Source organism: Cyanistes caeruleus, chromosome 17 (assembly GCF_971803275.1).
Source record: "Cyanistes caeruleus chromosome 17, bCyaCae1.hap1.1, whole genome shotgun sequence".
NCBI lineage: Eukaryota > Metazoa > Chordata > Aves > Passeriformes > Paridae > Cyanistes > Cyanistes caeruleus.
The window spans coordinates 14,734,977-14,747,450 of record NC_141717.1 but is presented as its reverse complement, the minus strand read 5'-3'; the positions used below and the strand labels follow the sequence as shown (position 1 = coordinate 14,747,450).

Sequence of the window (12,474 nt, the reverse complement as noted above, 5' to 3'; positions counted from 1 at the left end):
GGCAGCAGCTCCCCCCAGCACCCCCAAAAAAGCTGAAACCAAACCAGAGCCTTTTCCCTCCAAAGGCGCCTTTCCCACCTCCAGCCCCGCCGCAGCTTCAGCGTTAATTAGCGCTCATTGATTAGTGATCAGCCTGATTGGCAGCAAGCTAACCAGGGAACCTGGAGGGGCTCTGGAGAGGCAGCTCCTGCTGGAGCCTGCTAATGAAGTGCCCTTCAATTAGAGCAGCCAGAATTAGAAGGCTGAGTCGCTTCCAGGCTGGGAGCGCTGGCGCGTGATGAGTGGGACGGAGCCCAGGCCGAGCTGCAGAGCTCTCCTGGGAAGGGAGAACTCCCCAGGTCCTGTCCCAGCTCCCCAGCCCTCCTTCCACAGCCTCCTTCCCTGGATTCCAGCCAGGACACACATCCAGAGCCTCCACCAGGCTGTTCCAGCGGTTTAAAGAAGGAGCTCAGTCACCTGCAACACAACAAATCTTCATTTTTATTGAGTCAGTAAGGTCTCAGCTGAGCCTGGTTTCAGTGAGCCACAGAAACCCTCACTCTCCCACCGGGAAAAGGCATGGATGCATCCAAGGAATCCACAGCACCCCTCAAAGCTGGGAGATCCCTCCTGCCACAAAGCTTCCACCAGCTCACCCCAAACCCATCACCTTCCTGCAAAACCCCACCGAGCAGGGCTTGGGTGGGAAGGGGACAACAAACACCAGGCAGAAGCTTGGAAAAAGCGACACAGCTGGAATAGAAGCAATACAATTTTAATTCTGACCAGTCACCTCCAAACCCCTCGTCTTTCCACTGTTCTGATGGCATCGTTTAAATATCACATCTGTGACATCGCTTTTTTGGGGGGGGGGGGAAGAAAAAAAAATGACACAAAGATACAGACATTATGATACAATAGTACAAATGATAAATTATTTATACAGTAAATAATGGCAATAGTCAGCACAAATCCAGAAAAAAAAAAAAAACAAAGCAGCCGGGCTCCCGGGATTATGAGAAGTTTGGGAAATATTGGAAGGCTTGGAAAGGAAGAGTTGTGTGAGATTCTGCTGGGAAAAAAAAGAGATCTCCTGTTTCTCCCCAGCTGGGCAATACCCAGGCAGGGAGCACACCTCCAACTGGAACAGCCAAGGGGCACAAGGGGAACGAGAGCTGTCGTGGCCACAGGACCTCCCAAAAACTCTGACCACCACAACCCACCAGGGCTTCCCTTCCCTGCCCCCTCTAGAGCATAAAACTGAATAAATAACTGAGCTTATCTGGGAGGGGGGATTATGCCAAGGAGTGTGTGTGTGTGTGTTAATTTTATTTAATTTTTTATTTATTTTTTTTACAAGATATTTAACACTTTTCTCTTTGGTCAATTTGACCAGTAAGGCTATTTTAGGTTACTAATGTTTTAAAAATCAACAAAAGAAAAAAAAAAAAAGCACTTGGAATATTTGCAAAGTGAGAAAGAGGAGAGGGGGGAAATGGGGCAGAGGGGATTTGATGGGACACACAAACATCCTCCAGAAATGTGGGAGGGCCAGGAGAGAGGGAGGATTATCCTGGAGAGCAGGAAAATCATCACAAAATGAGCTGGAGCATTCAGAGCATCCCCAGCCAGGACAGCGAGCAGCCTGTGTCACCTCCTGAGGACACAGCCCAGCCCAGGAACATTTACCAAACCAGCTCTTGCTCCTCCTGAACTCAGATCCTGCCACAAGCCCTGCACCAGGCTGGGATCTGGGCTTGCTTAGTCTCAGCTTAAACATTTCCAGCACCACAATTTGGGCTGTGGCTTCTCAGGGAGCCTCCTCGGGGTTTGTTGTGCCATAAATGTCTCTGTTTAATATAAAAGGGAAAAAGTTCTGGGGGCTTGGGAGGAAAAGCAACAATTTGCCATTCAACAGCTTCATCAGGCCAGGGCTCCCTCGCAGAGCCAGAGCTTCAGCAATTCACAGGGACAGCTCCAACTGCAGAGGATTTCAGCATTTGATATTTCTTATCAACCTCATCTTGCCCCTAAGAAGTTCCCCAGGACGTGGCCAGGACTCTTGGCTGGACAGACAATGCCCCATCCCGAGTGAGCTCAGCTCCAGTGCTGAGTAAATTCAAGTGAGAATCGAGCCCTGGAGGAATCCTGGCACAGATCAGCTGCAATCATTTCCCCCCACACTGCAAGGATCACCCCCTTCCTCCTCCACACTCTTCAGTAACAACAGAAAAAGGCTTTTCCCTGCTCTGAAAGGCAACATCAATGGGGTTTGGTTTGGTTTTAAGGACAGGCTGGGTGTGGACAGCAATCCTCTTCCCTCCTCTATAAAAACAAGGATTGGGAATGCTCCTTGAGGATCCCAGAGGATCCAACACCTGCACAGGAACATCCTCACACTGAACATTCCCTGCACTACCAGAGCTCCCCTGACCCACACAGCTCCAGTCTGGGATTGTGTCCCTCAATCTGATCATCCTCCATGGATCCCAGTCCTTCCACGGGATCCAGCCCCTCTCTGGCCCCACAGGGAATTGTTCCACCACAACACAACTCTGGAAAATTCTGTTTTACCCCTCTCAGATGAAGGAAAGGCACCGAGTCCGTTCAGAGGTGCCCTGCAAGCAGGAAAAATCCCTTTGCGTGGATTTTTGGGAGAGCAGAGCTCAGCCCCCTCCAGCAGAACCCCTGAGCGTGGTGAGGAGTCCAGACATGGAAATTCATTAAAAAGGGATAATTCAGCTCCCAAGGGATTGCTGGACATGGAAGCAGTTATCCCACGGAGTGCACCTTCCAACAGGAAATATCAGTGGATAAAATGAAACAAGCTGTGTTTGTACATCAGGATTTTGAACAGCTCCACACGTTTTACAAGGAAAATAAAACCAAACAGCCTCTCTTGGGACCTTCATCAAGGCTAAAAGTCTGGGGATTGGGAAATGGGAACAAATCAAGGGAAAGGCGACTTTAGTGTTTTTTCTTTTTAATGTAGTCTTAAATCATGTTATGCTCAAATTCAATTCATCTAAAAATAATTAGTCACGAGGATTTGTTTTTGATTTGCATTATGAATACTTCATTTAAAAGTAAATATTTTAGTGTTAATCTTCCCTTTTAAACTCTCTTTACAGACACAAAGAGCTAAAACCATAAATAAGAGGGCATTAAAACCATAAAAATGACATTTGCCAATATCTTAATTTTTCAGCCAGACTTGATAAATCTATCAAAACCAGACAGTTAAATAAGAACCACATTATAAAAATTAGCAAAAAAAGGACTATTAGGTAACTCTGCAAACTCAAAATATGAAACTGTACTAAACAAAATATGTGCAAAAGTATACAAGAGTAACTGCATATAGCAAGGTTAAGCCTGAATTAGTTTTAAAGCTTGCCCCGGTGAAACTGAATTCAAAGTTGTCCCACTGTATTTCTCTTTTTTTTTGCTTTTCTTTTTTCTCTTTTTTTTTTTTTTCTTTTTTTTTCCTTTCAACTCACATTGTAAGTCAAATAAAAACAAAATACACATGAAAAAACTTCCAAACGAAGCTGGTACTGGACAAGCACAGAGCAGGACACTCACTCAGCACGAGTGCAGCCACTCACAGAGAGTTCCAGGAGTCCTTAGAGTAGTGTAGGAATTCAACACTGCACACGACAGCACGACTCGAGCATGGTCTTGGGTGTTTTGTCTGGGGTTTTGTGTTATTTTCCTTTCGAGACAAGCTTGCTGTTGTCAGTCACACCTCAGAGATACCAAAGCAGTGCAGAGTTTGCAATGTTTAATGCATAAAAACCAAGCCCCCCTGGGCCCTCCGGGTCGGTCTCTTCTAAGAGTAAGGACTATGGGTGAACCAACAGTCTAGAACTGTGTGTAGTTATGTGCAAAACATTCACTAGCACTCGGAATCTCAGCTCTATCTTACTGGCAGAGGAAGTGACAGATGCAGGGGAAGAGTAAATTCAGGAATCCAGCACATGATCTGACATCTACAAAATAGCCAAGGGAGTTTTCCGATGGCGGCTTCTCCCCCTAGAAAGTGTGTTTGAAATGATTAACAAAGTAACAAAAATGGGCAGGATCTAACTTTGGTGGAAAAGTCTGAACATTTCACATGATGCTCAACAAGCCAAAGTAAGGTACCATCTGTAGCAAAGACTAGATTTAGATTAACTGGTAAGTAGAGACAACTCTTCAAAGATCATAACTGTAAACTGCAAATCTACTTCCAAGTCTCTCACACACCGTTCAGTCCACACAGGCCACGTTCGTTTCGCTGGAAAGACTTCAGCCTGGAAACACTAGGAAAAGAAAAGTTCCTTTAATTGGGTCTTTATAGGAGGAAAGGGTTAGTTGTATTTGCAGCCTGGGAGGCTGCTGGCGGCATTCCTGTACTGTGCAGAGCTTGGGGCATTGATCCTGCAATGCTCAGCCCCTGGCCCATCCTGATGGTGCCCATGGCCGGCAGCGGTGCCATCCCCACGGGCACGGGGGCCATGGAAGACAGAGGTATTGGCTCCATGCTCATCGGGGGCACGGCGCTGAAGGAGGGGCTGCTGCCCATCACGGGACTCGCTCTCATCTGGTTCAGGGTCAGTGGCTGAGGCTGGTTCACCTGGAAGGGGTTGATCGGAGTCGCTGTGGTAGCGGCGCCTGGGCGGGAGAGAAGGGAAGAGAAAGAGGCGCTGCCATCAGCACCAGGGGCTGGAATCGCCTCTCCTGGCAAACGCTCCCTGGGGGCATCCCCATGCCCAAAACACCCTGTGGAGCACCTGCCCCCCCAGCACAGCACAGGCTGTTCCCCTGGAGCAGCCAATGCCTCCAGCACCCCCTCACTGACCCACAGCTCCCCCCTCTCACAGCCCTGACCGCAGGCAGAGGTTCTCAGTTTGGTTACCTGCAAAAGCCCTCCACATCCACAGCACTGATTTGATTTCTTAAACGCTACTTTGCAGGCTGTCTGTGCTCCTTTGCTGCAGAGAGTGAGTTTACATCAGATACAGGGGAGAAATCCTTCCCTGGGAGAGTGGGGAGGCCCTGGCACAGATTCCCAGACAAGCTGTGGCTGCCCCTGGATCCCTGGAAGTGCCCAAGGCCAGGCTGGACAGGGCTTGGAGCAGCCTGGGATAGGGAAAGATGTCCCTGGCCATGGCAGGGATGGTTTTTAAGGTCCCTGCTAAACCATCCTGGCATTCTGTGATCTGCACGTTTGCTCCAAGCTCTCAGCAGCCACCTCCATTTTCATGTTTCTGGCACCGAGCTCGGACAAGAATTCCCAAAGTAAACAACTTGTTTCCGAATTACAGCGGTGCTCAAAAAAGCAGAGCACAACTTTCCCAGCCTTTGAGGTTCCCTGGATAGCTGCCAGCCCTGCAAATTCCTTTTGCTGCACAAGCCCAGGATTATTTGGATGGCCCAGTGACCCCTCACAAACTTTTTGTAGTACCCGGGAAGGGCAGATACACAGATTTCCTCTCTCCCTGCTCACTGCCAAGGCTGCTCAGAATCACTGCTTTTTTCCTACTCAAGCATTTTAATAAATTGACTTTTTCTTCCATTGGAAGAGTGATGAAAATAAATACTCAAAGAGCATTTCCAAATGTTTAACCCTGTGAGCAACACAAGAAAATGTCAGTGCAAATTCATCTTTTAAAAAACACATCTGCCACATGTTTGGTGTCACCATTTCAGTCTGCTCCAAGCAAGGGATCACTTTTAACAGGCCCGGCTTGCAGGAGAACTGCAACAGCCAATTTTTTTTTTTTCCATAATACACTGTGAATGTGTTTTCAGATCAAAACTGGCTCACTGTGCCAGCCTAGGACAGACCAGCCAGCAGCTCACTGAATTACCCTGCAGTTCGCTCTCTGGGACCTCAGGCTGCAGTCAGAGATCTCCTGTGCCTGCTGCAGCTCCAGGAAAAGGACAATTCCAACCTTCTCCCACAGGAAACTCCTACCTGTTACCTTCCCAAGGCAATCTTACCTGTTTTGACAAAATCCAGCTGAAGTTTAGCTATTTTTAACAACCCCAAACCTCCTAACACAGATCATTCTGAGTGAGGGGAACTGCAGGAATAAAGTCCAGCTGCAATCCAAGAGCAGAGACTCTGTGTTCTCAGGGACTGTCACTGTGCTGGGTGAGCCCAGGATGCCTCTCTGAGACCCTCCTGCTCTTGCTCACCATCTGTTGGCCAAAGCAACCGAGAAAACCAAGCCCAAATCTTTAACCCCAACAGCACTGAGAAGTTCAGGGTTTTCCTGCAGGAAGGGAAAGCTCAAACAGAAACGTGAGGGGTTGTGCAGAAACCAACCTGGTGCCAAGAATGGGTTCAGAGAAGTAACAGGTTGTGGTGGTTTAGACACCAGAGAATCCAGGTTCACCAGGGCAGCGTTGGGGCCCAGGAAGGACTCCGGGGTTTTCCGGGCCGTGCTTTGTTTGCCTGATGTCCCACTCGAGTGCTGGGACTCAAAGAGATCAGGACTCGTGGTACCGCTGTGCTGAGATGGCAGAGTGGAACCTGATTCAGCTGCAACAACACAAAGGGACAAACAGAGCTCCTGGTTAATCCACACAGGCAGGCACAGAGGGAAGGCTCAAGTGTGTGAGAGCAGAAATGCTTTTTGCTAAGTTGGTGTTAGTCAGGCTCAGTGTTTCAGGCTGTTACACCCTCTCAGCATGCAAGCAGGTCAGTGTTCTCTAGCAGAGCATGAAGAAGCTACAAGGCAGAGTTGCAGCGCTCTACTGATGGAATTCCCACAGCTCTGCTGCTCCAGGTGGGACTCACAGGCTCCAAGGAACAGATACTCCAAAGCCTTGCCTTGTGCCCTGGCCCTACGCCACTGTTGTGCCCTTCCTGGCTGGATCCACCCAGGGTTTTCTTCTCAAAAAGCCCAGCTGTGCTTCAGGCAGAACCATCCTGAGAGCAATGCTACCACAGCACTGCCAGCTTTGGTTTACTGACCACTGACCAGAGGAAAAATAGATCACAGTATTCATAGAAGGTATTTTCTCATCTTCCTACTGGAATTTACACATTTGAGAGATTCAGCATGGTTCTGGTTGAGTCTCTGAGCATAAACCCTGCTCCAAATGTGTTGGACATTGGAAATTAAGAAGTCCAACGAATTTCTGGGTCACTGCAGCAAAAGGTCACACGGTGCAATTCCATGGATTACAAAAGGCCCATTCCCCACGAGTTCATGCACAGGCCAAAATGTGAACAAGGAGCTTTTACTGCTGCATCATCACTTCCTTCCCTTTGTGAAAACTGATTTTTTTGTCCAGTAAAATTTAAGAACAGAGACATTTGTTGCTGTGACTGTCACCCAACCTGTCCACATGCTAAGAATTTGATTCGTACCTGGCTTTTTGGAAGTTCGAAGTGTGTCAAATTCAGAAAAATCATCTTTAACTGTACCATTCAAATTACTGAAGAGGTCAAAAGATGTACTTCCTGTTCAAAACAACAAGACAGCCCTGTCATTAACACATCTTCGGATGCATCACACAGCTGATCCTCCTGGAAGCAATTCCTAACCCATTCCTGTTACCAAGAAGCCACCACAGACTCCAGGGCAGCAGATGGGAGTGCTCCTACTCTGAGCCAGGAGCTGGGAGGAGGAGAAATGTCACAGAATTGTCCTTTCTGGAACAACTAAATCAGAGCAGTTTGCTTTTGGATCAGTGTAGGGCACACCTGAGCATGCTGGGGTTTGATTGACTGAGTGTCTGCATTAGAGACAAGCAGATCTTGCTGTGGAAGGAGAGAACAGAAATGGATTTACAGCCTCAATTATCAAGTGTTAATTTGCCCTCAAGGAAAACACCACCAGTGATGATTTCACTTCTGCTTCCCAAGTGGAAAGGAAGAGGAATGCCAGAGCAAAGGTTGTGGAGATGGTGAAGCCCCGTTAGCTGAAGCACCAGCGCTCGCCCAGAGTTTGAGATCAATGGAACATCACCCTTGCAACGCTCTTACCTCGGACTGGAGGCAGAAAAACCACACCTGAATGATCAGCAATCACACTCCTGAACAGCTTTAAGGCTTGTGTGAGTATTTTTAATTAGCTGAAATGTTTTCTTAATTTACTTTTAACCTTCAACACGTTTCAAGCAAGAAGAGCTCAACACGACAAACCCCAAAGAGAAGGAGTGAAAACTGAATATAAAAACAATATTTATCAAGAACAAAGAGCCACCATAGCTAAAGGCTCGTTTCACAGTGCTCCAGTTATTGCCCTTTGCCCAGGGAAAAGCTGCTTTGACAACTTTTTGCAGCGCTCAGATTGCTTTGTCTGTTGTGTACTGGGATGAATGACGAGCAGAAAATGCATTTTGGATGCTTTTAGCCACGGTGCCAATATGAAAATGCCAGGTATTAACACTCATCAAGGTTGCATTAGTTACAGAGCATGAACAGACAATTACAGCAGCACCTTCTGCATTTTTACCAGGGCTCAGGGAGGGTTTCACACCCTCGCTCTGAAGGAACAAACCTTCATTTGCACCTCTAAAAGTCTCCTCCGAGCTGCTCAACCTGTCAATCTCCATCTGCAGAGACATCCATCTGCAGAGCTGTTTATCATGAGGAAAGGTGAAATTAGAGTATCATTCATTGTCAGAAATTAAGTCCTTGTCTAATTAAAGATAAAACCCAAGAGCAGCAGCAGTCCCAAGTACTCAGCAGGCAGCCACAAATACCAGGAGGAGACGCAGAAGGGACAGAGCAGGAAGCAGCACCACGAATTCAGAGCTTTAATTCCGAATAATTACATTTAAATTTCTTTTTCCTGCTAGTTCTTACAAGTCTCTTTTATTTTGAAAACCAATTCTGCTAATTGTTCAGCTTCTTTGAACCACACAATGCAAGTAAATAATTTGGACTTCTCCTCATTACTCAAATAAGTTGGATATGGGATGAGACCGTTGCTCACCAGAAGTAGAGAGAGGTTTGTTTGCAGGTGCTGATCCCCAAGGATCCACAGAAGATTTTGCTGCAGTAGAAGATGGCTGAGCAGGAGCCCAAGGGTCCACATTTTTGGCCAGAGGCTGAGCTGTGGATCCTGCTGGCGCTGCCCAAGGGTCAACGGAAGCAGCTGGTTTGGCACCTGCAAGAAGAATCAGCAGGAAGAGAAGTCAGTGCAGCTTCCCTTTGGAAAGCTTTCCTTGGAGACTGACCCCTCCCAGGGATTTATCTTTTACTCCCAACTGATCCTGGGATAAATGGGAGCAGCAGCAGCTCCCAGCATTTGTCACACTCTGAGCAACAACAGCACCAGGAAATTCTGAGCACAGCACAGGAATAAACAACTCCCCTCTCTGAACCTGAATACAAATACCTGCAGTTCCACCAAGAAAATAAACCTGCCTTTGTTCCTGACATTGCCACCACGAGTGACAATCCCTGGCTGCAGGTGACCTAAATCACAGGCTCTATTTATGAACTCGGGGGAAAGTGAGTTTATAAAAAGCCCAAAGGTAAAAGGTGTGAGACACACAACATCAACCCTTGGACAAAGGAATCTGTAAGATTCAAAGGGAACGTTTTCCTACTCTTTTAACCACACTGCTATTTTATAAAAATGTAATCAGCTTCCCTGAGCCAGCTGTGCTTTTTTATTCCCATTTCTAAGCACTCCTGACACACATCTAAGCTGCCCACTGATACCTTTATTTTCTTTTTAACCAAATGACTGTATGTTCAGGGTTCTCATTTTTACTGGAAGATGTTGACAGCTCCTCATTTCTACAAATTCAATCACCAAAGGTTTAATTCCCAAATGAGGATTTTATAACCCAAGAGAACAGGACAGCATCACCCACACACAACAACTCTTACCTTTAATATCCTGTGGGTTTCAAGTTACAACTGAGAATTATTTTAGCTTTTGAAACTCCGTTTAACCCCCCTGGCATCCCAATATTCCTGTAAATCAACAGAGTGCTGCACACAGTGGCACAAATTCCAGCTGGAATTTTGGGTTTTGTTTTATCAGCAGGCACGTGGTCATTGCAGCTCTGGAGCAGGAAATGCCAAAACTCTCCAAGGAAGGCCCATTATTCCCACACCACTACTTCCATTTCCTTTATCTGCCCCCAGAGCTGAGTTAGGAGCAATGCCACACTAATGACAGCATTTCCCATCAACAGCAGCTTCCCAAAATGTCCTTTCTTTCCTAAAGGGAGCACCCTGAGAGCCCTCAGGAAAATCCCTTCCTGCAGCTTCCATCAGCCCCACAGAAACGCCACAGCACCGGCAGGATTTGGGAAATGCAGTTTCATGAGTCATTTTTTTAATTCATAAACTTGCATCTTTGAGATATCCCTGGGAGAATCCAGCAGGCAGGGCTTGTGCTGTGGTGTAAGAAAGTTGGGAAGCACCAAGGAAACGCCACGGCTGGAACTGGTACAAGGAAAATCCTGTCAGAGGGTGACACATCAGGCAGGAGATTTGAGGAAAGTGGATTTTGGTTGCTTTAAGCCATGGAAAAATAAACTGAATGGCCTCAGGGCCCAAAATTTGGGCTTTTTCAGAGTTTCTATCACCAAAAAAAAGCAGGTGACACTTGGAATGATGACCTGGCAGCTGGCCCAGGAGTTTTGTAGGTGCTTTTAATGCCATCACAAGCAGGGGGAAAAACCCCAAACAAGGCATTTCATTATTAAACTTCCAAGTTTTCATCAGGAATCTGATGGTGGTGTGTGGAATGCAAATGACTCTGAGGCACTTTAGAGCAGAGGTTGTAGAATCACCAGCCTGAAGCAGAACTGACAGAACAAAGCTGTCAATCCTCATGGAAAAGATTCCCTTTGCACAGGAACAACCTGCCCTTTAAAAAAGTCAAAAATTCCAACAAAAACACAGATCCAGCTCCAAGTCTAACACTGTGAGGAACCAAGCTGTTTCTTATTAAAGGAGTAACTCCTTGGACAATCTGTGGCTGACCCAGACCCATCACACAGGCAGCAACACACATACAAAAAACACACAAAAATTTGGCTTTGTTGCCCTTTAAAATGTGTAACACTGCATCTTTCCCTTCATAAATATTCCATGGATTTAGCATTGAATTCCTATGGAACAGTAAATATTTTAAATGGCAACCTGAATTTCTTTTTTGTCTGCTACAAAAATCTTAATTTAGATAATTTAATCCTATTGGTTCTGACCGTACACAAACACATCACAATTCTCTAGGAGCAATTCAGGATGTGATAAATTCAGACTGATGACCTTCCTAAGCTCAGCACCCTGCCTAAATATCAGATTAAATTCTGGGAATAGTCTAAACCCACGGCACTGGACACAACCAGCAGTGAGACATGAGTTGGTTTTGCTGTAAAGACAACAGAAATGCCACTCTGCTCTTCCTTAGGATCCAAACTGCACACACAAAAAACCCAACTGCTTAAAAAACAATGCAACTGCCACTGGTTTCTGCTTGGAAACGAGGAATTCAGTGGAATGAATGAAAATGGACTCATGCACAAGCTGGATATTGAGGAACTTTGAAATGCTCGAGGTTTAAAAGCAAAACCTTTCCAAAATCGCATTGCTGCTGGCAGTTTGCTCTCACCAAATGATTGCCAGGGGTCAGAGGCAGGGGCTGCAGCTGTGGATCCTCCCCAGGGATCCGTTTGGTTGGCAGCAGCAGCGGCAGCGGTGGCAGGAGGTCCCCAGGGCTCGCTTTTGGGTGGGGCCGGTGCCGAGGAGGGCAGGGCATCCATCAGGTCCAACAAAGTGGTGTGCTGAGGGCAGGAAGAAGCAGAGCTTTACTCAAGAGCATTGTCAGGCTGAAGTACAAACCCGTGAAGAGTGAAGAAGTAATTATTATTATTATTGTTATTATTTTCCTTTTACGCGCCTGCATCGACTAGTTCCAAATTTAACCCACATGGAAGAAGCTTTAAGCTACACAACAAAGCAAACCCAGAAGCATAAAAGAGCTCAGTATTAAGCTAAGTTTGTGTTACTGTATTTCAGCTTTTGGCAGCATAACCGGGAATTTCTTAGGCGAAGGCACTACCTCCTTCTTTTTGGGAATTTTAATTGTGTCTCTGCGACTCTCCTCCAGAGCCATCTGTAATCTCAGATCATCTCCGCGTCTGAGGCGCTCCTCCTGCAAAGGAAATCAACACTGGTGATATAGACCATGAGCCTGCTGTGAGCTGCTGCTCCCTGCAGGGCTCCAACCCTGCCACCCTGTGCTCCACAGGGCATCTCTGGGCTGCAACCTCCACACAACATCAATGAGGGAAAGCAGTTTTCCTGGGATTCTCGCCTGTGCTCACACAACAACAGCCAGTTTTGCTGGTTGGAATTTACCCTGGTGTTGTTTTATTTGTTCCAAAATTAGAAACACGACAGAAATTCAAGTGAACAACCCGTTTTTTAAGTCTCACGATGGTTTTTCAGCATTCAGATCACCACTGAGGGCTGTAGGGAACTCCAATTTCCCAGCTTTTGTTCGCTTCCCTCCACGCTGGTGC

The 12,474-nt window shown here is 46.7% G+C and overlaps 1 protein-coding gene across 21 annotated transcripts in view; it reads right to left on the bottom strand.

The window, feature by feature from the left end:
- Window positions 1-2,945: 2,945 nt before the first annotated feature.
- The window catches only part of EPN2 (epsin 2), a 56,377-nt gene continuing 46,848 nt past the window's right edge, over window positions 2,946-12,474 (bottom strand). For 13 of the 21 annotated variants that reach the window (XM_086854943.1, XM_086854934.1, XM_086854938.1 and 10 more), the window contains 6 exons: window positions 12,012-12,104; window positions 11,562-11,733; window positions 8,919-9,092; window positions 7,346-7,438; window positions 6,296-6,511; window positions 2,946-4,635 (listed from right to left, as the gene is read on the bottom strand). In XM_086854943.1, the coding sequence (XP_086711069.1) occupies window positions 4,316-4,635; window positions 6,296-6,511; window positions 7,346-7,438; window positions 8,919-9,092; window positions 11,562-11,733; window positions 12,012-12,104 (1,068 nt within the window). In that variant the 3' untranslated portion in view covers window positions 2,946-4,315. The remainder of the gene's footprint in view (window positions 4,636-6,295; window positions 6,512-7,345; window positions 7,439-8,918; window positions 9,093-11,561; window positions 11,734-12,011; window positions 12,105-12,474) is intronic. The other 8 variants (XM_086854951.1, XM_086854949.1, XM_086854947.1 and 5 more) reach the window with 1 other exon arrangement.